We start from the raw sequence: 23,925 nt of genomic DNA on the forward strand, positions 1-23,925 counted from the left end.
AAACGTTAAACAGGATGCAAGGTCAGAGATTTAGCCAGAATCATACACAGGTAATCAATAACAATATAACAATTCCTAGTCTAGGTGTGAAGTCCTTGGTTTCAACACCTGGGATCTAGTCTAAGGTCTGAGCGCTAACACGTAAGTATTCACGACAGCAGACGAAGACCGAATGACAAGTGAAGGCTTATGAGGAAGAGGGAGACTCTCAGCCACTCCCACCTCGGATTTCCGCCAATCCGAGGGCGGAGAGTCATTCCTGACGTCAGCCGACCGGCAGGTCAGCTGACGCGCCTTCTGCTAGCATAAAGGTCCTGTCTCCGCGCGCGCCTGCGCGAGACAGACCTCCTGTGAGTCAGAGAACCGACCGTTCCTGGCGTGCCAGACGCCGAGGGAACGGAGAATGCTTGCGAGCCAGGGAAGGAAGCGGCTGCAGACACCCCCTGCGTGTCGGCAGCCGCTGAGCTACTAGTTGTTACAGGAAGATTCTGCACTGGAAACGAGCAGAGAAATGAGTGACACTGATGGCTGCTAAGGTGTGAAGGCGAGCTGGCTACCTATACTGAAAAGGAGGGGGGGGAGGGATTAAGGGAGTCATCTGGCTACCTATCCTGGAAGGCTCATCAGGCTAACTATACTAGAGGGAAGGGGGGTGTCATCTGGCAACCTATACTGGAGGGAAGGGGTGATCTCGCTACCAATACCCAAGGGGGGCAGCTGATGACAGTGGCCTTGGATGGCAAAGTGTACAAATCCGGCCCTGGTTGCTGGTGTGAAACTGGCCTAAGTGAGAGGAATATGGAGGTTGCCATTCTCTAATAAACAGTTCCGGTTGCCTGAATTCTGTGCTGATGCTCCGCCTCTAATACTATAAAGCCTAATACACACTGTGATGGTCAGAGAAGATGTCTGCTTGGTTCTGGCCTGGATTTGAAGGAAAAAGTCCTGGATAATGACTGTTGTTGCAGGTTAGAGACAACATTATCCTGTAGATTTGTTTGGGATCCTGGGCTGGTGTGTATTGGGAGAAGGGTGGGCCTTACACACCACTCCTCCAATTACAGGCCTGAGTTTGGCAGTGAAGGGGTTAATGGATTCACCTGTGCGAATGTGGATAAATGGCTGCATCACCCAGAATTCAGTGGGCTCTATGTGGAGCAAGAAGGCTCCGGAAAGGCTGTGCAGCCAAGAGTGCTGCCAGGCCTGTAGCAGCAGTGAAGCTGCTGATGCAGAAGTACTGGAGGGAGTTGGACTCCATTTCTGGTAATCCAGGAGAAGTCTAGAAAGGTGACTGAGTGGCCCAGGACTGCCATTAGGCCCGTGGCAGGGTGTCACTGAAGAGCAGGTGTGGCTGTTAAAAGTACAGAGGAGTGGTATGCAGTAACCAGGGTTGACACAGAATCAGAGTGCTGTACATGCAGTGTGATAAATACCCAGTGTGGTGGATTTGTGTTGCTGTTTTTGGACATTGTTGTGACTGACAATAAAGCTGTATTGTTTTATTTTTACCCCAAAAAGACTGACTGTCTGGTATGTTGTGACCCTTAATGCTGCTGACCTACTCTGCCAATGAGTTAAAACTCCCAGAATATCACAATTGGTGCTCGGATGCGGGCAGAGCAAAGGTGTTCACACCAGCAGTGATAGGGTTAAATGTCAGTCTGCAAGAGTAAGGCCCCATTCACACTTCCTAGCGTTTTGATATGGCAATTTTTTTTTTGCGTTAAACGTGAAAAAAATCGCCATTCAGTGCTTCTATAGCACTGAAACGCGATCGCTGGGAAATCGCCTGAAAATGGTGCAGGCTACACATTTGCATTTGGCGATTTGCATTAATCGCTGGCGATTAATGCAAATCACCCAAGAGAAAACGGGCCCTTAGGGTATTATTGCAGTAGCACTTTAAGAAACGCTAGTGCTTGAGCATTTTGCCAAAATCACCAGCTAAATGTTTTAGTGTAAATGGGCCCAAAAGGACATTTTTTTTCCCTTGTTGCACCTTTTATGAAGTTTTTTGCAAGTGCAATAAAGAACCACTACCATGAAACATTTAATTTTCAGCCATCCCACAGTAGATATAATAAGTATATAGAAGCCTTCCTGTGTCTTTTTTTTGTGATATTCATTCGTCTATAACTTTATAATTACTTATCATAATGAAATAAACTATATCTTGTTCTTTTTGCCACCAATTAGGCTTTCTTTAGGTGGGACATTATGCAAATAATTATTTTATTCTAAATGTGTTTTAATGGGAAAATAGGAAAAAATGTGGGAAAAAATGTATTATTTTTCAGTTTTCGGCCTTTATAGTTTTTAAATAATGCATGCTACTGTAATTAAAACCCATGACATTTATTTGCCCATTTTTGCCGGTTATAAAACCGTTTAAATTATGTCCCTATCACAATGTTTGGCGCCAATATTTTATTTGGAAATGTTTTCAGTTTTGCGTCCATCCCTAATTACAAGCCCATAGTTTATAAAGTAACAGTTTTATACCCTCTTGACATAAATATTTAAAAAGTTCAGTCCCTAAGGTAACTATTTATGTACTTTTTTAATTGTATTTTTTTTTTTATTACAAAAAAAAAAATTAGGAAGTGTGGGAGGTAATGAGTTAATTTTTAATGTATAGCTAATGTATTTGTATGTGAAAAATGCTTTAGGGTGTAGTTTTACTATTTGGCCACAAGATGGCCACAGTGAGTTTTTGTTTATGCAACCTGCAAGCGTACAGGAAGTACGCTTGCAGGAAGTTCAGGGAGGCTGAGCAACTTTTTTTTCACAATGATTGTGCTGCTTCTCGTAGAAGCAGCTGATCATTGCGGGGGGGCTTAGATCAACAATCGGGAAAGGTTTTTCCCATTCATTGATCTCCGGGCGAGCGGGCGGTGGCGTGAACGAGCACGGGGGCGTGCGGACGAGTGAGCGGGAGCGCGGACAGCGGCAGGAGCGCCGTCAGGTACGGATTTCTCCGTCCCTTGGTAACAGGGTGGAAAAAGGGATGGAGAAATCCGTACGCCTGGTGGTAAAGTGGTTAATGGCCGCCGACTTTAACGGTTAATAGCAAAGCCCCTTTAAAAGCTAGCAACACCAAAATTACTGGGAATGTTAAGAAGAACAGTGGGAACAAGAGGAAAAACATTTTTTCAAAAAGACCTTATACTTTTTGAGAAAATCAATTTTAAAGTTTCAAAGTAAAATGAGCCGATTCATAAAAAAAAGAGCAGATTCATTAAAAAGAACCGGATGATATCATGAACAGTTAGTATAGCAGAGAATGTGTCCTGAGCAGGACGTGAAGCTGCCGGCTCCGCTGCTGTCTCTCCCCACCTGCCTGCACCTGTCACCCTCACCTAGCCAAGCACCCGGTGCACCCATGTGGGTTCAAAGGGTTCACTGCCCAACTGACAATCATGTCAGCAGACCCTGTCCCTAAATTATCTGCCAGAGCTATAGGGATCAGTAGAAACTTTTGAACTTAAATTAGAGCCTGGAACCCACTAGCATTGCTTTTCTAAGCCTTTTCTGAGTGATTCTGATTTGAAAAGCTCTTCATATTGTAATGCTATGGGTGTGATCCTAATTGAGGGATGTGCTTTTTAGGAAATCTCCCATAGCATTGCATTAGCTAGAACTTTTCAAATCACTAGCGCTTAGAAAAAGCTGCTAGTGGGTCCCAGGCCTAAGGCCACATACACACATCAGACTATAGTCTTTGGAAAATGAAAGATCACAGACCAATCTTACCACCCTTCATGTAGTATGAGAGCCATACTCTACACAGTCTTTTCTATGGAGCTGAACTCCCCATCAGAAAAAAATCTTTGCAAGATGCTGCACACACAGATGCTGTACAGACACAAAAGATCAGTATCTGCAAAAGATCTGTTCCTGCCAAAAATCCATTCCTGCAAATTGCAATGATGGTCTATGAGATCTGCAGATCATCATACACACATGATTTAACTGACATTCATCTACAGATCAGATCCACCAGGATGGATTTTCAGATCTGCGGATGATTGCTTGATCTGCAGATGAATGTCAGTTAAATCATGTGTGTATGATGATCTGCAGATCTCATAGACTATCATTGCAATTTGCAGGAATGGATGTTTGGCAGGAACAGATCTTTTGCAGATACTGATCTTTTGTGTCTGTACAGCATCTGTGTGTCCAGCATCTTGCAAAGATTTTTTTCTGATGAGGAGTTCAGCTCCATAGAAAAGACTGTGTAGAGTATGGCTCTCATACTACATGAAGGGTGGTAAGATTGGTCTGTAATCTTTCATTTTCCAAAGACTATAGTCTGATGTGTGTATGCACCTTAAGGAAGGATTGCAAGGCATCTGCACTCTGTTTGTTGACAGTGGGAAGACTCGTCTTTATATAACTTTATATTTATATCAATACACTTGTTATCTTATCTATATCAATTGTATCTGGTGTATGGAGGAATTAGGTCCCATTCACACTTATGAGTCGCAAAATGGTAGCTCTTGGAGCTAACGTTTTGTACAGGTGATTTTATTGCATTAGTGCTAGCGCTTCAACGATTTGCAGGAATCGCCCGCTAATCACCCAAGTGAGAATGGGCCCTTACAAAGTACCTGTGCACAGTCTACCCGTTTAAATAGCATAACTTTTTTCTGTAGCAACACAGATGGACAAAGAGGTTGAACAAGACATTTAAATGTCCACATTTCTGTTAGAAAATCAGCATTCCACAGGTGTCTGACTTACCGCAACTCGGTCATTTTAGCCCAATCACTGAACTCGGAAGCATTGGACCAATCAGAGAATGTATAACTTTTCTGCAAAAAATCACATTACTGTGGTACATTTAGAACAATCACAACAAGATTCAATTTGCCAATTTAAGATATTTTTGTCATTTTTTTGCATTCTCCGATGCAAAAAAATGACAAATAAAATACTCTTCAGAAATTGGAAAATTAGAAATCTAAAAAACGGAGCGTCCGAAATTAAAAACCTAGAAATCAGAAAACTAGAAAAACAGAAATTGGAAAAACTGAAAAATTGAAAAACAGGAATCGGCAATTGGCATTGGCGGAAATCAGAATTTGGAATTGGAAATGGACATTTACGAACATCCTTAAAGCCCAGGCTGCAGTCCTCTAAAGTGACCCTCAATAATTCTCTCAGGAGATGACGACTACAGTCCGTACAGAGCTTAAAGTGTATTAATAAATGGAGTGAAAATATCAGACGAGAAGTACAGCTTTATGTTCTACAATCTCTGTGTACTCTGGTGTCTCCCAGCCTGTGTACTCTGTGATCCCAGCCTGTAAAGTTGCCCAAACACTCTGTGATGGGATCATTCATTAAAGCATTCTAATTGATAAACCCATTGGACTGAAAAAATTAAAAGGGGCCTAAACTGATCACTTTGCAAAGGGCAGCCATCTTTTTTCAAATGGGCACAAGAGAGTGGGGCAGGAGGGAGCTTCTCACTCTTTATGCAAGCTGGATTGTTTGTGCATCATTGTCCATTTTGCTTTCTCTCTTAATTAAGTATCATAAATACTTCATTAGCATTTCCGCATTTTTTTGTTTTATTAAATTGTATTAAAGGCCAGAGCCCTTGTCCAATCCATGTTTAAATCATCTTTAAAATTCACCTGATTGGAAGATGGCCCACAAACCAGCGTGGCTTCTTTCTATTGATGGTGGCATGGCTGCAAGTATGTATATACACTGGACACAGGGGGCACATGGGACCAGAGGACAGAAGGGGGACAGAGAAAGGAGGACCTAGAGACACCAGAGGACTGAGGATACATGTGACGGGGATACTTGGGACACAGGGGAAGTCCAGAGGACACAGGAGAGGACAGTGGACACAGGGAGACACCAGAGGACACTGAAGGATAGAGGACACAGGGAGACACCAGAGTACACAGAGGAACATAATAATTGGGGGGGGGGGGAGGCCCATAAGATGCCCCTGGACCATAGACCCACCAGGCTTAGTGTATTTATTTTCCTTTGGTACTAGTCCTCTGAGTGTATCTAGTCCGGAGCATTTTATAGTCCAAAAAATACAGTATGCCCATTGATGTACACGGATGAATGTTGACACTATATATATATATATATATATATATATATATATATATATATATATATATATATATATATATATATATATATATATATATATATATGCGTATGTCAGGGGATTAGCAGCACAAACCGAATTTTATGCAATACTATGCAAAGCATGCACGCAGCACTGGAGAACCCCAATCTCCATCAGAAATATATAAATACAGAGGGGCTGCAGCACTCAACAGGAAAACAGTGACTCTTGGTCACGCTTTAACGCGCTTAAGCTCACCAACTGCGCCAAAGTGTCCCCGATCTGGTGAGTCCTACTCTAACCAGGCAAAAATGCTAGTATTCATCAGCGTTCTAGTGGGAACCATGCCAAAAGCCCAGGGGTCAGCTAAATGGGAGAAATGAAATTAAAAACACCTCACCTTCTACTAGCTACTGACTGAACTATGAGCACCGCTCATTTATATGCTTAACTGTGCTAGAGGTGGGCGTGGTTATGCACGCTCACAGGGGAAAATAATATATATCAGGGGATGAGCAGCACAAACCAAATTTTATGCAATACTATGCAAAGCATGCACGCAGCACTGGAGCTTAAACGCGTTAAAGCGTAGCCAAGTGCCCCTGTCACTGTTTTCCTGTTGTGTGCTGCAGCCCCTCAGTGTATATATATAACTATTGTTATCACACACACATATATATATATATATATATATATATATATATATATATATATATATATATATATATATATATTATACAATATTCTAATTTTATTTAAACAATTATTGCACACTTTCTGTAAATGCAATAAACTTCATTTCTGTTCTCATATATCACTGTGTGTCCCCCCAATATGATTTATTTAACTGACTTTTTTATCGTAACAACCAACGATTTATACAGGAAAATCATGACGATTATCAACATTGCCCAAACTTTTGCATCCCAGTGTGTGTGTGTGTGCGTGCGTATATATATATATATATATATATATATATATATATATATATATATATATATATATATATATATATATATATATATATATATATATATATATATATATATATATATATATATATATATATATATATATATATATATATATATATACACACACACACACACACACATTTTTGTGATAAAATTGTCAGAATTCTTGTGGTTTGTTCATGAAAGAAAAGCTGCCATATGTATTTGTTTTAGTTCATTACACGTTTTAATATGCAAATTTCACTGTAAACTGTAAAGATAGGGTGCCACTTTAAATATTAATCTACGACTTTTTATCTGATGAAAATGTTCATTTGCGGCAGTGAAACTTTCATAAGATTGTTTTTATTTTAAAGCTAGAACATTTTGTTCATATTATAAGCATTGCTGAAATGCCAAGGTTATAAGGACTGAAAGAAAAACCGGAAACACAGATTCCTATGCTTTGACTTATTGAGATGGACGCGACCCCTGAGAGTTCAGCAGGGTGGTTTTGGTCCCCCAACTCTTAGGGAGATCTGCTCCATTCTAATTATAGGTAATCTCAAAACAACATAGTCAATTAATCCTTTATCTGTGGAAGTATCATAAAATTCTTCTTACTATGAAACATATATCTAGTAACAGGATTAGCGTAGATATGTTGCGTGAATACTTGTTTTACGTACACCAATACGCATGACATATAAACAAGTGTTATTATCAGTATGAATACTGTTTGTTCTGGAAAACTGTTCTCAACGGCCGTTATAAAAGCTATGTTACTGTTACCAATGTGAACATTTTTATAGACAAATGTATACAACTGCCTACTTGGCTGTACTGCTTATTTTATTTTTCAAAAACCCCAATAAAAACTATTTAAACATAAGGACTGAAGGAAAGAAGTTTAAAAATCATATTACTGCAGCAAGCATATAAGCTTTGTTAGATTACATATAAATATTATGAATAATCAATAAATCCCTTCTAAAGAAAGAAATAATTATTGTTAAACCCTATAATTACATATAATATAATTTATAACTTTGAAATACATTTAAAGAGACACTGAAGCGAGACTAAATCTCGCTTCAGGTCTTATATATAGCAGGGGCACGTGTGCCCCTGCTAAAACGCCGCTATCCCGCGGCTTAACGGGGGTCCCTTCACCCCCAACCCACCCCCTGCAAATGTTGGTCGTAAAATGGTCGTAGGGAAAACTCTTCCTGGAGGCAGGGCTAACGGCTGCAGCACTGCCTCCCAGCGCGTCTATCTATCGCCGCCTCTCCCCCGCCCCTCTCAGTGAAGGAAGACTGAGAGGGGCGGGGGAGAGGCGGAGATACGCGTCTGACAGACGCGCATGGGGCAGGGCTGCGGCGGTTAGCCCTGCCCCAACCAGGAAGCGCTCCCCCGCTGCACGGAGGGGGTTTGGGGGGACAGGGACCCCCGTTAAGCCGCGCTATAGCGGCGTTTTAGCAGGGGCACGCATGACCTAGCTATGAGGTCTGAAGCGAGATCTATTCTCATGACGATTCTCGCTTCAGACTCTCTTTAAATGCTGGATTCTGCAGGCAAAGTTTGAAACACATTTAATATGTTTTGGCTATGAATGTCCTCTGGAATGTCAACAATAAACTTATCAATGTTTTTTTTTTCTATTGTCTTATATGGTCTTAATTTAGAACAATGATGCCACCTAGCGGTTTTTATAATCTTTATAAAATATATAGTTAATATTTTACCTCTTCTTTAGAAAACAATTATATAATTAAATTATTTGATAAATTATTAGTAAATATATTTGATATTTGATTATTATATAATAATAGTTACAGTGTATTTAAAGAGACACTGAAGCGAAAAAAAAAATATGATATAGTGAATTGATTGTGTACTATGAATAATTACTAGAAGATTAGCAGCAAAGAAAATATTCTCATATTTTTATTTTCAGGTATATAGTGTTTTTTCTAACATTGCATCATTCTATAATATGTGCAGATTACACAACATTCAGCATTCAAAATGAGTCTTTCAGAGCAGTCTGTGCACTAATGACCTCTCCTCTAGCAGAGGAAAAGAAAACAGTTGAGATAATAAAAGTCAGATAACAGCCCTCTCCACGACTAAACTAAAGCAGCCCATACACTCAGCCGATTTTCTGGCCGACCGATCGATCCCGATCGATCGATCGCAAATCGGTTGGCCAATCGACCGATCGATGGCCGATTTCGATCGATTTCGATGGATTTCCATCGAACTTGCAGGGTGGAAAATTTAGGTCGATCTGAAGAGATTGCTTATCAGTTTGCATTGGCCTTAATGGAAATCTGATGGCAAAAAAATGCCATCAGATCGAATTTCAATAGATTTCAAACTGAAATCTGTTGGAATTCTATCCTGGTAAAAAATGTTCTAAAAACGCATCAGATAGACCATCAGATGCATTTCTTATCTATCTGCTGCCAATCTGACGAGTGTATGGGCACCTTTATTTAGTCGGAGAGTTAATGGCTTGTTTGCATAGAGATAACAACTGAAGTTTCTTAACTCTTCCTGTACTGGAAACAATTACACTGATGTATCTGATCTTAATGTTTTATTTCTTAGCTGCACTACACATACAAATCATAATATCATAATTTTTTTTCGCTTCAGTGTCTCTTTAAATACTTTAAATTACAGTTTTGCTGGGTCAAAATGGCTTCATTTCTGCAAAAGGACAGACACATTCCAAACTAATTAGCAGAGAGACATTATGAGAAATACGTCATGAAAGAGAAAGAAAGAAATTTGTTAATATTTAAAAGATTGCCAAAACCCTGAGCTGTTCTTGCCTTTTGCATGATTGCTAACTCAGTAAAGGACAAGTCTTTAAAGCATTGCTATCATATAAATCCGGCATAGCTGAGTCTGAACCCTTTATAACAGTAATTATAGATTGACAGTATATCTTGAAATGAATCAGAGCACTCAGTCAGTATTTGATTTTATATTAAAAAAACATGTATTTGTGTATTGTATTTATGCAACTAATTTTGATAGTATCTTTTTGCCTACTTTTTTAGTTTTTTTTTAATTTTTTTATTCCAATGCTAAAAAGTTATTTTAAACAGAAGATAAAAACTCCTAGGAGAAAAAGTGAATAACTGACCAATGGCTTAAGTGTGATAGCAAAATTGAAGCTTATTAAAATTGATTTAAAGAGAATCTGTACTCTAATATTCTTACATTAAAAAGCATACCATTCTATTCCTTATTTTCTCCTGTGCCCCTCTGTGCTGTTTCTGCCACTCCCTGCTGCAATCCTGGCTTGTAATTGCCAGTTTTAGGCAGTGTTTACAAACAAACTAACCAGCTTCTAATAGGCTCAGCTAAGCATAGTGTGTGAGTCATTCAGAGTATGCAGGGGGCCTGCAGAGGGTGTGTATCGCTTCTACCAATCACAAGCAGCCCTGCACATTCCACACAATCAAGCTTTAGCCCGACAAACAGGACAGAGGAAAGATACATTGATTTATTACAGAGACAGTGCAATTAGGAAAGGCTGCAGTAAGCCAGAGCACATTAGAACAGGCATAGGAACTTATAGGATAGAAGAACTAAGGCTGAAAAATTTGTTACAGAGTCTCTTTAACAAAGGAGGACCCTTCAATTGATGCTTGATTGTATTGTCGACTGATCATTGATCAGGAAAGGCCATTCTTCGGGATAGCGAGAGTATGGAAGGATGGGGTGAAGGCTATTGGAAGTAATGGAACGAGAGGGAGGTTCCATAGTTTGTAGTGTAGTCAGCAGTACAAAGCTAAGAGAGGTATATTAGATTGGATCTCTGCTGAGAACTGATGTAATGTCTATTAGGGGCAAGTGATAGAAATCAGACAGATACAGATTGTTGGAAGTGTTTGCCTATTGTGAATGGGCTCTACACACTACAGAAAAAAACAAACCCTACTGAGCCCATAGTCACTACAATAATGCCTTAAAACGTTTTGCTTGTATTAAACACGGAGCACCGAACATATATTGTGTTGTTTTGGCATATTGGTAAAACCAGCTGCTGGTGTTAAATCCATATCGGTGATGCCAGGAGGGAAATGAAAGGTGAATTTCTGTAACAGGCTTGTAAAAAAGATGAAAAGTTCCATTCTAGCCAGATTTTCTCCTGCGCAGACTCTCCGCCCTGAAATGAAAAAAGAGAGAACTTGAAGTGTCACGAATGGCAGTGTTGCTTGCTAATTTTTGCCAAAGTCATTTTCACATTGAAAATGTTATTTTTGTTTGAGAAAATTTTTGAAAAAAATAGCTTGTATTGTCATGTTTTTCATTTAAACTTGAAAAACAATATTTTAGCATGAAAAATGTGAAAACGATATTTTACCGCAAACATTTTTACCCCAAAAAAGTGAAAAAACAATATTTTACTGCTAAAATTCACAAAAAGCACAACAAATGCAAACATAACAAAACTTATTTTCGATTGCATTTTTGCTCAAAAAAACAATTTATCATTATTTTCACAAAATGAATGGGAAAAGAATATTGCCAATTTAGCTCATCGCTGACAAATGGATCATATGACTATCTGTACTAGAGATGAGCAATTGAATTCCAAGGAGTTCCAAATTTTACATTTTTTATCAGAATTCTGCATTCCAAAGCTGAGCCCAATCAGGTCAATGCTATTGTGCATGCCCAACGATCTAGTGGAGGAGCACAGATATGGAGGACCTACAGGATTCCCCTTCTTGGGATAGATATCTAAATTTGTACATTGCAAAGCTCACAGGTTTGCTTTAAATAAAAACAACATTATTATAAAAATCCCTCAGTGCATCCTTTCATAACTTTCTTTTTAACCATTTATGCCACCTGGATGTGATTGTCACGTCCAGGCGGCTGCTGCTGTTCTGCGGCGTGCTCCCGTGCGCAGAAAGACTGATATCTTATTTTCAGAAGCCGCAGTCTCTCTGAAAAAAAAAAAAGGATCCGGTTCTCCATGTACTTCCTGGAAGCTTCCAGGGCTAAAAAAAAAATAAATAAAAAATTTCACTGTGGCCATCTTGTGACCAAATAGTAAAACTACATCTACATACATTTTTTTTAATAAAATAAACACGCATTATTACATTTAAAATAACTGTTTACCTCCCACACCAAAAATTACCCAAATTAATTTTTTTTATGAAAAAAACTAAAAATTACAATACAAAATAAAAACATAAATAGTTACCTAAGGGTCTTAACTTTTTAATATGCATGTGAAGAGGGTATATTACGAGCCTTTTTTAAACTATAAGCTTGTAAATAGTGATGGATGCAAAACTGAAAAAATGCACCTTAATTTCCAAATAAAATATTGGAGCCATACATTGTGACAGGGACATAATTTGAATAATATAATAATAATAATATAATAACCAGGACAAAATGGGCAAATAAATACATACAGTAGGTTTTAATTAAGGTAGCATGTATTATTTTTAAGCTATAATGGACAAAATCTGAGAAATAATGATTTAAAAAAAAAAAAAATTCTTAATATTCCTGTTGAAATGCATTTCGAAAAAAATATTTCTCAGCAAAATGTACCACCCAAAGAAAGTCTAATTGGTGGGGGAAAAAACAAGATATAGATAAAATCTTTGTGATAATTAGTGATAAAGTTATTGGTGAATGAATGGGAGGTGAAAATTGCACTGATGCATAAGGTGAAAAATACCCGGGGGCTGAAATAATTAATTTCTTTACTGGTTTTCAAGTGAAGGCCATATGTCTTCATGGCACCTTCACCTGACTTGGGGATTTTACTCCAGAGCAGAAGATAGGAATACACACGCACCTGCAGAGAATGGCATGAAGGCATCTTTCTTTAGGAAATTTCCTTTGGAATCCAGAAAATGATTTGGGTAGAACTCCTCTGGTTTTTCAAACTGAGTCTTGTCTCGCAATACCGATGATAATAGCGGGATTATATATGTATCCTAGAATAAACACAAAATGACTGGTGACTGAAATAGACAAGGTTTTATGCTCAACAGACATGGTGGATGCTTCTAACAGTGTCATTTGGCAGTACTAGAGTCAGTGGCATAGCTAGGGTATTTGACATCCAGTGCGGATTATTTACAGACCCCCCCCCCCCCCCCCCAAAAAAAAAAGGAAAGGAGAGAGTGTGCTTTGCTTTGAGCATTGCACATGGTAAAAAAAATGGGTGTGGCCATGACAAGACCCGGGTAGTGCCCTAGGTGTCCTCCAAAACCACAATTATGCAGCAAAATATATCAATTTCCCTGTAGTATTTCTTTTGGTTCATTTATTAGCATACCATTTAGTAATCATGAGCCCCCAAAATGCCAAATGCTGCAAAAATAACCCAAAAGTAGTAAATGCAGTCACTATGACCATTAAATATTAAATGCAGCAACATCACCTACAATACATGCAATGAAACAAAAGTTACCTCCAACACATAAATTACTGCAAACTTTACCTCCCACACATGCAATGAAGCAAACATTACCTATGACACATGAAATACAGCAACCATGAAATGCAGCAAACATTACCTCCCACACATGTTAAAATGCAGTAAATGTTTCCTCCCATGCAGCAAACAGGTCAATTGCAGCAAACAGTACCTCTGACATGTGTGAAATACACATATACATTACCCCACAAATAATAAATGCAGCACATTTTACCTCAAAACAAAAATGCATCAAATATTCCCTCCACTGGGTGCTGGTGGGGTAGGATGGAGCTGCTAAGTGGGATGGGTGGGTGACACTGGGTTCTGCTGGGACAGGGACACTGGGTGGAAAGAGGGTGACATTGAGTGGGGAGAGTGACACTGAGTGGGAAGGGAGACATTGGGTGAGAGAAGGGTGACACTGGGGGGGGGGGAGGAGGGTGACACTGAATGGGGAGGGTGACACTGAGTGGGTAGGGAGTGTGACACTGAGTGGGAGGAGGGTGACACTGAGTGAAAGGAGGGTGACACTGGGTGAGAGGAGGGTGACACTGGGGGGAGGAGGGTGACACTAGGTAGGAGGAGGGTGACACTGAGTGGGGAGGGTGACACTGGGTAGGGAGGGTGACACTGAGTGGAAGGAGAGACACTGAGTGGGGAGGGTGACACTGAGTGGGTAGGGAGGGTGACACTGGGTGGGAGAAGGGTGACACTAGGTGGGGAGGGTGACACTGAGTGGGAGGAGGGTGACACTGGGTGGGAGGAGGGTGACACTGGGAGGTGGGTGGGAGGAGGGTTACAGTGGATGAGGAGGGTAACACTAGGTGGAAGGTGGGTAGCACTGGGTAGGGAGGGTGACACAGAGGGAGGAGGGTGACACTGAGTGAGGAGGGTGACACTGGGTGTCAGTATAGGCAGCCTGATGACCTCCCATTATAGTTAGCCAGATGACCCCTCTTCCCAGTACAGGTAAACAGATGACCCCCTCCACCCAGTATAGCTAGCCAGGAGACCCCCACCAAGTATAGAGGGTGCCCCAACCCCTGCGTTTGCAGCAGAGGGAGAATTCACCTCTCCAGGATCGATCTTCCTCATATTTGGCTCTCCTCTGTCATCTGCATCATCCAGAGGAAGTGGATCCTGGAGAAGTAACTACGCCCCCCCCCCCCCCCCGGGCTGCGTGCGCTCTGCACAATGGTTTGCTTGGCTTTGCTGTTCCCCTCTCGCTGGTCATTTCTCCTCAGTAACTCACGGCTCCTCCCCTTCTCAAATGGCTCCACCCCTTCACGCATGGCTCCACCTCTTCACTCGTAGCTCTGCCCCCTCACCCTGCCAAGCGATAGAAAACTCTGTCGGGGATTCACCCCTTCAGCCCAAAATCCTGGTGCGGCTCGCCAGTGCTAGAGTGTAGGGTTTGCTTTGGGGTCCCTTACTGGCAGTTAGACCTGTGTACTGTTTGGTATAGTGGCCCCTCAAAAATTAAAACATGTAAACATAGTCGTGTTCTGAGAGGAAACAATGTTTTGATCATCTACTATAAGTAAGCAGCATTTAGGAAGGGGGTGTATGTAGGAGAGGAAAAAGGCACACGCACCTAACAAGAGTCACTAATGTGAATGCTCTAAGGTTCTCTGAAACCTAACCTCTGAACATGGGCTATGCAGGCTTGCTTTATCAGATGTGTGTCCAGTAACCTTTCAGAAATCCCAGGTCTATAGTGATGAGCACAAATCTCACATTATTGTAATTTTGCATCGTAATTCACAATTAGGTTGGAATATCACAATGCAATTTTTTTTTTGGGGGGGGGGGGGGGGGAGGGGGAAATCACAATTCATTTAATTTAGAACCATACTCATGAACCGTAAATCTGCGTAATTACGCAAAATGTTGCGTAATTCTCCTATGATTTTGTGCAGACTTTAACCCCCACACATCCTATCAGCACCAAAATTGCTACGTATCTTAACCACCTCCCGACAGCCTAACGCTGATGGGAGGTGGGAGAGTGGCTCGCTGGGGACCGCCTAACATTGACTGGCATCAAAGTGCGGTGGGTTTAGCAGGGAACATGCTCTCACTTGAGGGGATGGGGGGTAATGAACAGAAATTGGGATTTTTATTTAAAAAACAAATTTTAATTACTAAAAAAAAGAAAAGAAATAGCAGCAGCAATCAGAGACCAACAAAATAAAGCTCTATTAGTGGCAAGAAAAGGAGGTAAAATTAATTTGGTGCTCAGTTGTATGACCGAGCAAAAAATTGTAAAAGTGCTGAATTGTAAAAAAAATTGCATGTTCACTGGGAGGGGTTATAAACCACTGGTCCTCGAGAGGTTAAGGGGAGTAGTAGGAACAAGTCAAAAGACTTGATTCACAAAGCGGTGCTAACCTACTTAGCACGTCTAAAGTCTTTAGACATGCTAACCAGGGTGCTAAGTAGGTTAGCACCGAATTTCTGAATGAGATAATTCGGTGCTAACCTACTTGGCACCCTGGTTAGCACGTCTAAAGACTTTAGACGTGCTAAGTAGGTTAGCACCGCTTTGTGAATCAAGCCCTATGTAATTTTGTGAAAATAGATTTTTAAAAATGCAAATGAAAAAAATGTTTTTCAAACTTTTTCAAAAAGTAATATGACATTTTGCTGAGTTTGAAAACCATTTTTTCTTTCAATTTTTAAAATCATTTTTTTTCACAAACTACAAGGTCTTTTAAAAATATATGTTTTTTACTTGTTCCCACAATTCCCCTTAACATTTGTGGTATGGGGGTTTTGTTATTAACCTTTAGGCCTCATTCACAGTGGGACGTTGCGGAGCTGCGTTATAAACTCTTACAACGCAGCCTACTGCATTGCAATGCTAATCCAATGGGACGTTCCCAGTGCGAGGTTGGCGTCGCATTGTAACATGTAGCGTTATAAGTATGCACTGCTTGCAGTGCATTACCTTTAAGCACACACGTTACTGGGTTCAGGAAAGCATACTTTTCATTGTCTGTATGCTTTACTGTACCTACTGTATGCGACGGTAATGCGATGTTAATGTGTGTTATTTTTTTTTGTGTTGAGTTGTTATGCTGCATTGTGACTAACTTCACATTACAACACAACGTTCCACTGTGAATAAGGCCTTAAAGACAGCATGAAATTACATGAGAAATTATGCAAAATTATGCATAATTGTGCAAAATTACAAATGGATTATGCAAAATCAATTGAACTTCTAAATCGTAATTACTTATGGCTATAATTTTGAAATTTTATGTGAGATTTCGTTTAATTGCAATTATTATTATTATTATTTATTTATAAAGCGCCAAACAAACAAGGGATACATAATGATACAGACAATGATATACCGGTACATCAAATATGAACACTGATACAAAATACAGAACTGCTGATTACAATAGCACATTTATTTAACATGATGACTAAAATGTTTAAATGTCTAAGAGTGCAAGCAATTAAAATAATAACATTCCATGACACAAAAGGGTGAGAGCCCTGCCCTTGCGAGCTTACAATCTAAAGGAATGGGGTGGAAACAAGAGGTGGGGATGTATACAGTATATGTACAGGCAGTGCGTAATTAGGTTATTTAGTGGGTGCATGGCCTACGCTAGAGAATATGCTTGTCAGAAAAGGTGGGTTTTGAGAGAGCGTTTACAGATTTCAAAGGTGGGAGAGTGGCGGATGTGCTGTGGAAGGGCATTCCAGAGGAGAGGTGAGGTACGTGAGAAGTCTTGTACACGTGAATGTGAGGAGGTAATTGTAGAAGAGGATAAAAGAAGCTCGTGTGCAGATGTGAGACTGCGTTTGGGTTGGTATCTGGAGACTAGCGAGGAGATGTACAGGGGAGAGAGATTGTGGAGAGCTTTATAGGTTAGGTGTAATAGATCGCGGAAAAGCCGCCGCGTGTACTGGCAGCAAGGCAGCTGATTCCGCATCCAGCGTGGCGGTTTGCACGCAGCAGCATGCGTCTGGTGTGGCTGGGTCTGTTAGTTCACACAGGTTGAGGAATACGCTGCGTGCGCTGAGAGGCAGAACCTTTATGACAATCGAGGAGGGATCAGCTGACCAGGTTGGTCAGCTGACCTCAGAGCAAGTGGCTATTGGTTAATCGGTGATGGGTGGCACCGGAGAGCGCCGCTCTATATATAGTTACTGCTGCTCAGTCTCAAGTTGTCTACCGTTGCGAACACTTACGTGAAAGCACTCAGACCATAGTCAGGTCCCACAGTGTGTTAGAACCAGGAGGACCTGGGAATTCACACTGATCCAGATTACTTCTGTGTTATCATTGTGTTATACTTCAGACTAGTTCCAGGGTGTTGAGACCACGGACCTCACACCCAAGACTAGGGATTCTGTGTTATCGTGTTATACTTCAGACTAGTTCCAGGGTGTCGAGACCACGGACCTCACACCCAAGACTAGGCATTGTTTGATATCTGTTATGACCTATTGCATTTCTGACTATCCCTCTGCTTTCTGATTCGGTACCTACGCATATCTGATTACCTGTTGCCAACCCTGCCCTTGGTTACCGAATCAGCCTTCTGTCTCTGTACCTTGTCTGCCCGTGTGTTGCCGACCTGGCTTGCCTGACCTTGAGAGCTATCTCTTTCCATTGAGAGATAGTCTCCAGACCTGCTGGTGACACCCACCTTCTAGGTGTCACTCAGCCACAGGTCCTTCCTGTTATGCAGCCTGGGGTTCCACCCCTTTGGATGTCTCAGGCTGCTGAAAGCTTTTGCACTTCCCAGAGGGAGGTATTTCCCATACTGCCAAGGACCACCTGCTCCTCGGGTGGTCCCACTCAAAGTCATTACTGTTGCACCAAACACTCACACTATATAGGTGTACAGAGGTTAGTTATACTTGGATTATTGGTGATTCTGCAGATCATCAATAATCAGGTATATATCTGTATTCTTGGTGATACTGCAGATCACCAATAATCAGATTCTCTCTGTGTGCTGTCACCGATCGTTACATTAGGGTTAAGAGTTTGAACTGAATCCTTTGGTTAATTGGTAGCCAGTGAAGAGCTTGACAGAGAGGAGCAGCAGAAGAAGAGCGAGAGGAGAGATAAATGAGACGAGCATTAGAGTTCAGTACAGATTGGAGGGGTGCTAGTCGGTTAGTTGGAAGTCCACCAAGCAATATATTGCAATAGTTCAATCAAGATATAATAGGAGCATGTACTAACATTTTGGTTGTGTCATGAGAGAGAAAAGGTCAGATACGTGCTATGTGTTTGAGTTGGAGATGACAGGAGCTGGTTAGGGAGTTAATGTGAGGAATAAATGAGAGAGAAGAATCAAATATTACCCCTAAGCACCGTGCTTTGGGAACTGAAGTTATAGACGTGCTGTTAACATTTATTGTAATATCAGGCAAAGAGGTGGACAGGGATGGTGGAAAGACTATTAGTTTAGTTTTATTCATATTAAGTTTTAAGAAGCGAGAGGACATGAAAGAGGATATAGTGGACAGGCAGTCGGGAACACGTGTGAGGAGGGAGTTAAGGTCTGGGGCCGAGAGGAACAGTTGTGTATCATCTGCATATAGGTGGTATTGAAAATCAAATGAGTTGATAAAGTTACCAAGACCGTGCATGTAGATGGAAAAGAGGAGGGGACCGAGGACAGAGCCTTGAGGTACCCCTACAGACAGAGGATGTAAATATCAAATTATGATCATCAGTACAGGCCTATACTGTTTAGATCTCAACTTCTCAATAAAAGTTCTGCCCCACTCCACCCCTTCTCAGAGCTGTCTGAGGGCATCTTGATGTCTAACATGAGAAGAAGCAGATCTAAATATCTCTATCCATGGAGTGTCTTGTTGTAATCCCTATGTTAGATTACGATGTCAGGCTATACCTTTGGAATAAAAAATCCTCTAAACATCACATCTCTGGTTGTCTCATGTGGCAGACTGAGGGGAACGATGTCAGCCATTCTCTGGATCTCATGTATGACGGCATTGGTATATGGCATCTGCAGCCGGTGGCTGTACGTAGGTTGTGCTGTTCCAATAACACTTGCAATCTCTTTATGGACCTTTTCTGGAAGTCATAAGGCAAAAGTATTATACAATATTACTTAACAATTTGTTACTGTTATTGCTGTTTTATTCTCAAGATCCTCCATGTTAGATCCTAGCCATACACCAGCAGTTCTGCCCCGTCCCCAGGCAATCAGTGCCACTTCCTGGGAAAAAATGTGGAGGAGTGTTATCAGGCCCTGAAAATAAAAGGCTGAGAATTGGGACCACCATATTCTGCTCAAAGGAGCTTTGCGTGAAAGAGAGGAATTGCTGTACAAGTGACACACAGAATAGAGGGCTGGAGTGGGACAGGCACTATAGCACTTAGATAGGTAAACAAGAAAGTTGGCATAGGGTTGGAAAAAGTATACATTTTCCTCTTGAGCATACGGGTTGCACTATCTGCAATTGTAACTTATAATTAATTGATTGGGGGGCTCTTTTCTTCTTAGTAGGGATGGAACGATGAATCCGGCGAATTCACGAATACCTCGAATATTGGGAAATATCCGAGATTCATGGATTCAAATCCCACCGCTATTTACCGCTCACAGAATCTGCCGAATCCCGATGCTGCGTCCCCCGTGCCTCCTCCGGTCGTCCCCCGCATAGTTAAAATAGTATCAGCTCACCTATCCAGAGTGGAGTGCAGAGCGGCAGACCTCTCGTCGACTTCCTTGTTCCCCCTAGTGACCGGCTTTTACTATATTACATCATCAGTAAAAGTCGGCCCGGCCAGTAGGGGGAACAGGGAAGTAAGGAAGAGGTCTGCCGCTCTGCGCTCCACGGGAAAGGTGAGTGGGTACTTATTTATGAGGGGGAGGGCGAGCGGAGGAGGCGTAGGGGGACAGAGGAGGCCGTAGGGGGTTGGGGGAGCACAGGGCTACCTACCTAAAGGCCCCTATACCTACCTACCTACATGAAGGCCCCATATACCTATCTACCTACGTGAAGGCCCCTATACCTACCTACATACCTATCTATACTGAAGGCCCTATACCCTGCTACCTATACTGAAGGCTCCTTTACCTACCTACCTACCTATACTGAAGGCACATGTACCTAACTACCTATACTGAAGGCCCCTATACCTACCTACCTATACTGAAGGCACATATACCTTGCAACCTATACTGAAGGCCCCTATACCTAGCTACCTACCTATACTGAAGGCACATGTACCTTGCTACCTATACTGAAGGCCCCTATACCCTGCTACCTATACTGAAGGCACATATACCTTGCTTCCTATACTAAAGGCCCATATACCCTGCTACCTATACTGAAGGCCCCTATACCCTGCTACCTATACTGAAGGCCTCTTTACCTACCTATACTGCAGGCCCCTATAACTACCTACCTATACTGAAGGCACATATACCTTGCTACCTATACTGAAGGCCCCTATACCCTGCTACGGATACTGAAGGCACACGTACCTTGCTAACGATACTGAAGGTACACGTACATTGCTACCGATACTGAAGGCCCCTATACCCTGCTACCTATACTGAAGGCCCATATACCTTGCTACCTATACTGACGGCACATATACTCTGCTACCTATACTGAAGGCCCATATACCTTGCTACCTATACTGACGGCACATATACTCTGCTACCTATACTGAAGGCCCATATACCTTGCTACCTATACTGAAGGCACATATACCCTGCTACCTATACTGAAGGCACATATACCCTGCTACCAATACTGAAGGCACATATACCTTGCTACCTATACTGAAGGCACATATACCCTGCTACCTATACTGAAGGCCCCTATACCCTGCTACCTATACTGAAGGCCCATACACCCTGCTACCTATACTGAAGGCACATATATCTTGCTACTTATACTAAAGGCACATATACTCTGCTACCTATACTGAAGGCCCATATACCTTGCTACCTATACTGAAGGCACATATACCCTGCTCCCTATACTGAAGGCACATATACCCTGCTCCCTATACTGAAGGCACATATACCCTGCTCCCTATACTGAAGGCACATATACCCTGCTCCCTATACTGAAGGCCCCTATACCCTGCTACCTATACTGAAGGCACATATACCTTGCTACCTATACTGAAGGCACATATACCCTGCTACCTATACTGAAGGCACATATATCTTGCTACCTATACTGAAGGCTTGTTTACCCTGCTACCTATACTGAAGGCCCATATACCCTGCTACCTATACTGAAGGCCCATATACCCTGCTACCTATACTGAAGGCCCATATACCCTGCTACCTATACTGAAGGCCCATATACCCTGCTACCTATACTGAAGGCCCATATACCCTGCTACCTATACTGAAGGTCCCTATACCCTGCTACCTATACTGAAGGCACATATACCCTGCTACCTATACTGAAGGCACATATACCCTGCTACCTATACTAAAGGCACCTATACCTTGCTACCTATACTGAAGGCCCCTATACCCTGCTACCTATACTGAAGGCCCAAGCACCCTGCTACCTATACTGAAGGCCCATATATCCTGCTACCTATACTGAAGGCCCCTATACCTTGCTACCTATACTGAAAGCTACCCATATTGAAGGCACCCATACCTAGCTAGCTATACTGAAGGCACCTTTACCTCGCTACCTATGCCTGGGTACCTATACTGCCGGCAAATATACCACAGATCGCACAATTCTTATGTGCAGGATTCGTTAGATTCATGATTCGAAAGGTTTGAGATATTCGAGAACCTTTTTAGATTCGGATTTGTATTCGAGTTTGAAGAAATTGTGGATTCGTCCCATCCCTACTTCTTAGTATTAGTAGAATTCTCATGTTCTCGCTGTCAGTTGTGTTGTCCTTCTTGATTTTCAGCTTGTTTATCCTATTGTATATTATCCCTTTTATTATGATCACTAGTCATTGCTGTTCATCTTCTTAGGGAAACTAAATTCTTTATAAACACCACAGAGTTTCATCTGTTAAAGAGAAATCGTGACCAAGAATTAAACTTCATCCCAATCAGTAGCTGATACCCCCTTTCCCATGAGAAATCTATTCCTTTTCTCAAACGGATCATCAGGGGGCGCTGTATGGCTGATATTGTGGTGAAACCCCTCCCACAGGAGACTGTGAGGACCATTTTCCTGGCAGTTTACTGTCTAAGAACCTCGCTGCATTGTGGGAAATTACAGCTGTTTCCAATTGCCAAAAAAGTAAGCAGCATCTCCTTCCAGTGACATCACCTGCATGGAGTAAAAATGTCACCATGTGATAAATGTCAGAATGTAAATCAAGGAGAAGAAAGATTTTATTAGCCTCTAGGCTAGCAATGCATCTGTACAGCACTCAGCCCCAAATTGTTATGCGAGGGATGGAGCCCCAACAGAGGCGTAGCTAGGGCTTTCAGCGCCCGGGGACAAAGACTATTAATGCGCCCCCTAAGGTGAAGGCTGCGCCGTGCCAAAAAAGGGGCATGGCCACATAATAAATGTGAGCGTGGTTATGGGTGGAGCCAAATGTACAGGAAGTTAGCAGTAGTGCCCAGTATAGGTAGGTAGTGCCCCAGTATAGCTAGTATAGTGCCCAGTATAGCTAGGTAGTGCCCCAGTATAGCTAGTATAGTGCCCAGTACAGCTAGGTAGTGCCCGTAGCTAATATAGTGCCCAGTATGGGTAGGTAGTGCCCTAGTATAGCTAGTATAGTGCCCAGTATAGCTAGTATAGTGCCCAGTATGGGTAGGTAGTGCCCCAGTATGGGTAGTATAGTGCCCAGTTACAGTATAGGTAGGTAGTGCCCCAGTATAGCTAGTATAGTGCCCAGTATAGCTAGTATAGTGCCCAGTATGGGTAGGTAGTGCCCCAGTATGGGTAGTATAGTGCCCAGTTACAGTATAGGTAGGTAGTGCCCCAGTATAGCTAGTATAGTGCCCAGTATAGCTAGTTGTAGTGCCTCACACACAGTCTGTGCTGACATGTAGTGCATCACATACAAGCTATGCAGGCACTTGTAGTGCACCACACACAGGATATAAACTCACCTTTTCACTCTTGCCTACCACCCCTCACTATTGCTCTAAACCCAGCCGAACTCTGGTCCCCTACCTCTCGTGTCCCTACCTCTCCCTCTAGATTGTAAGCCTTTGGGCAGGGTCCTCACTCCTTTTGTGTCCTACCTGATCATGCACCTCTATTACTGTGCACCCATGCTATGCATTTGAGTGAACCTAACTTGCCTAACTCCATGCTCCCATCCAGTGACTGACTAAGCATTACCTTGTACTCATACTGTGCTGTGTGATCTGGTGTTCTTGTATTCCTGTATTGTCATATTGCTGTTTGTCACCCCT

At 41.8% G+C, this 23,925-nt stretch overlaps 1 protein-coding gene across 2 annotated transcripts in view; it reads right to left on the bottom strand.

Moving 5' to 3' along the window:
- Positions 1-10,568: 10,568 nt before the first annotated feature.
- The window catches only part of LOC137571196 (cytochrome P450 2K1-like), a 37,098-nt gene continuing 23,741 nt past the window's right edge, over positions 10,569-23,925 (bottom strand). For both annotated transcript variants that reach the window (XM_068280020.1, XM_068280021.1), the window contains 3 exons: positions 19,432-19,616; positions 12,908-13,049; positions 10,569-11,248 (listed from right to left, as the gene is read on the bottom strand). In XM_068280020.1, coding sequence (XP_068136121.1) covers positions 11,067-11,248; positions 12,908-13,049; positions 19,432-19,616 — 509 coding nt within the window. In that variant the 3' untranslated portion in view covers positions 10,569-11,066. The remainder of the gene's footprint in view (positions 11,249-12,907; positions 13,050-19,431; positions 19,617-23,925) is intronic.

This window comes from Hyperolius riggenbachi, chromosome 4 (assembly GCF_040937935.1).
Source record: "Hyperolius riggenbachi isolate aHypRig1 chromosome 4, aHypRig1.pri, whole genome shotgun sequence".
Classification (NCBI taxonomy): domain Eukaryota; kingdom Metazoa; phylum Chordata; class Amphibia; order Anura; family Hyperoliidae; genus Hyperolius; species Hyperolius riggenbachi.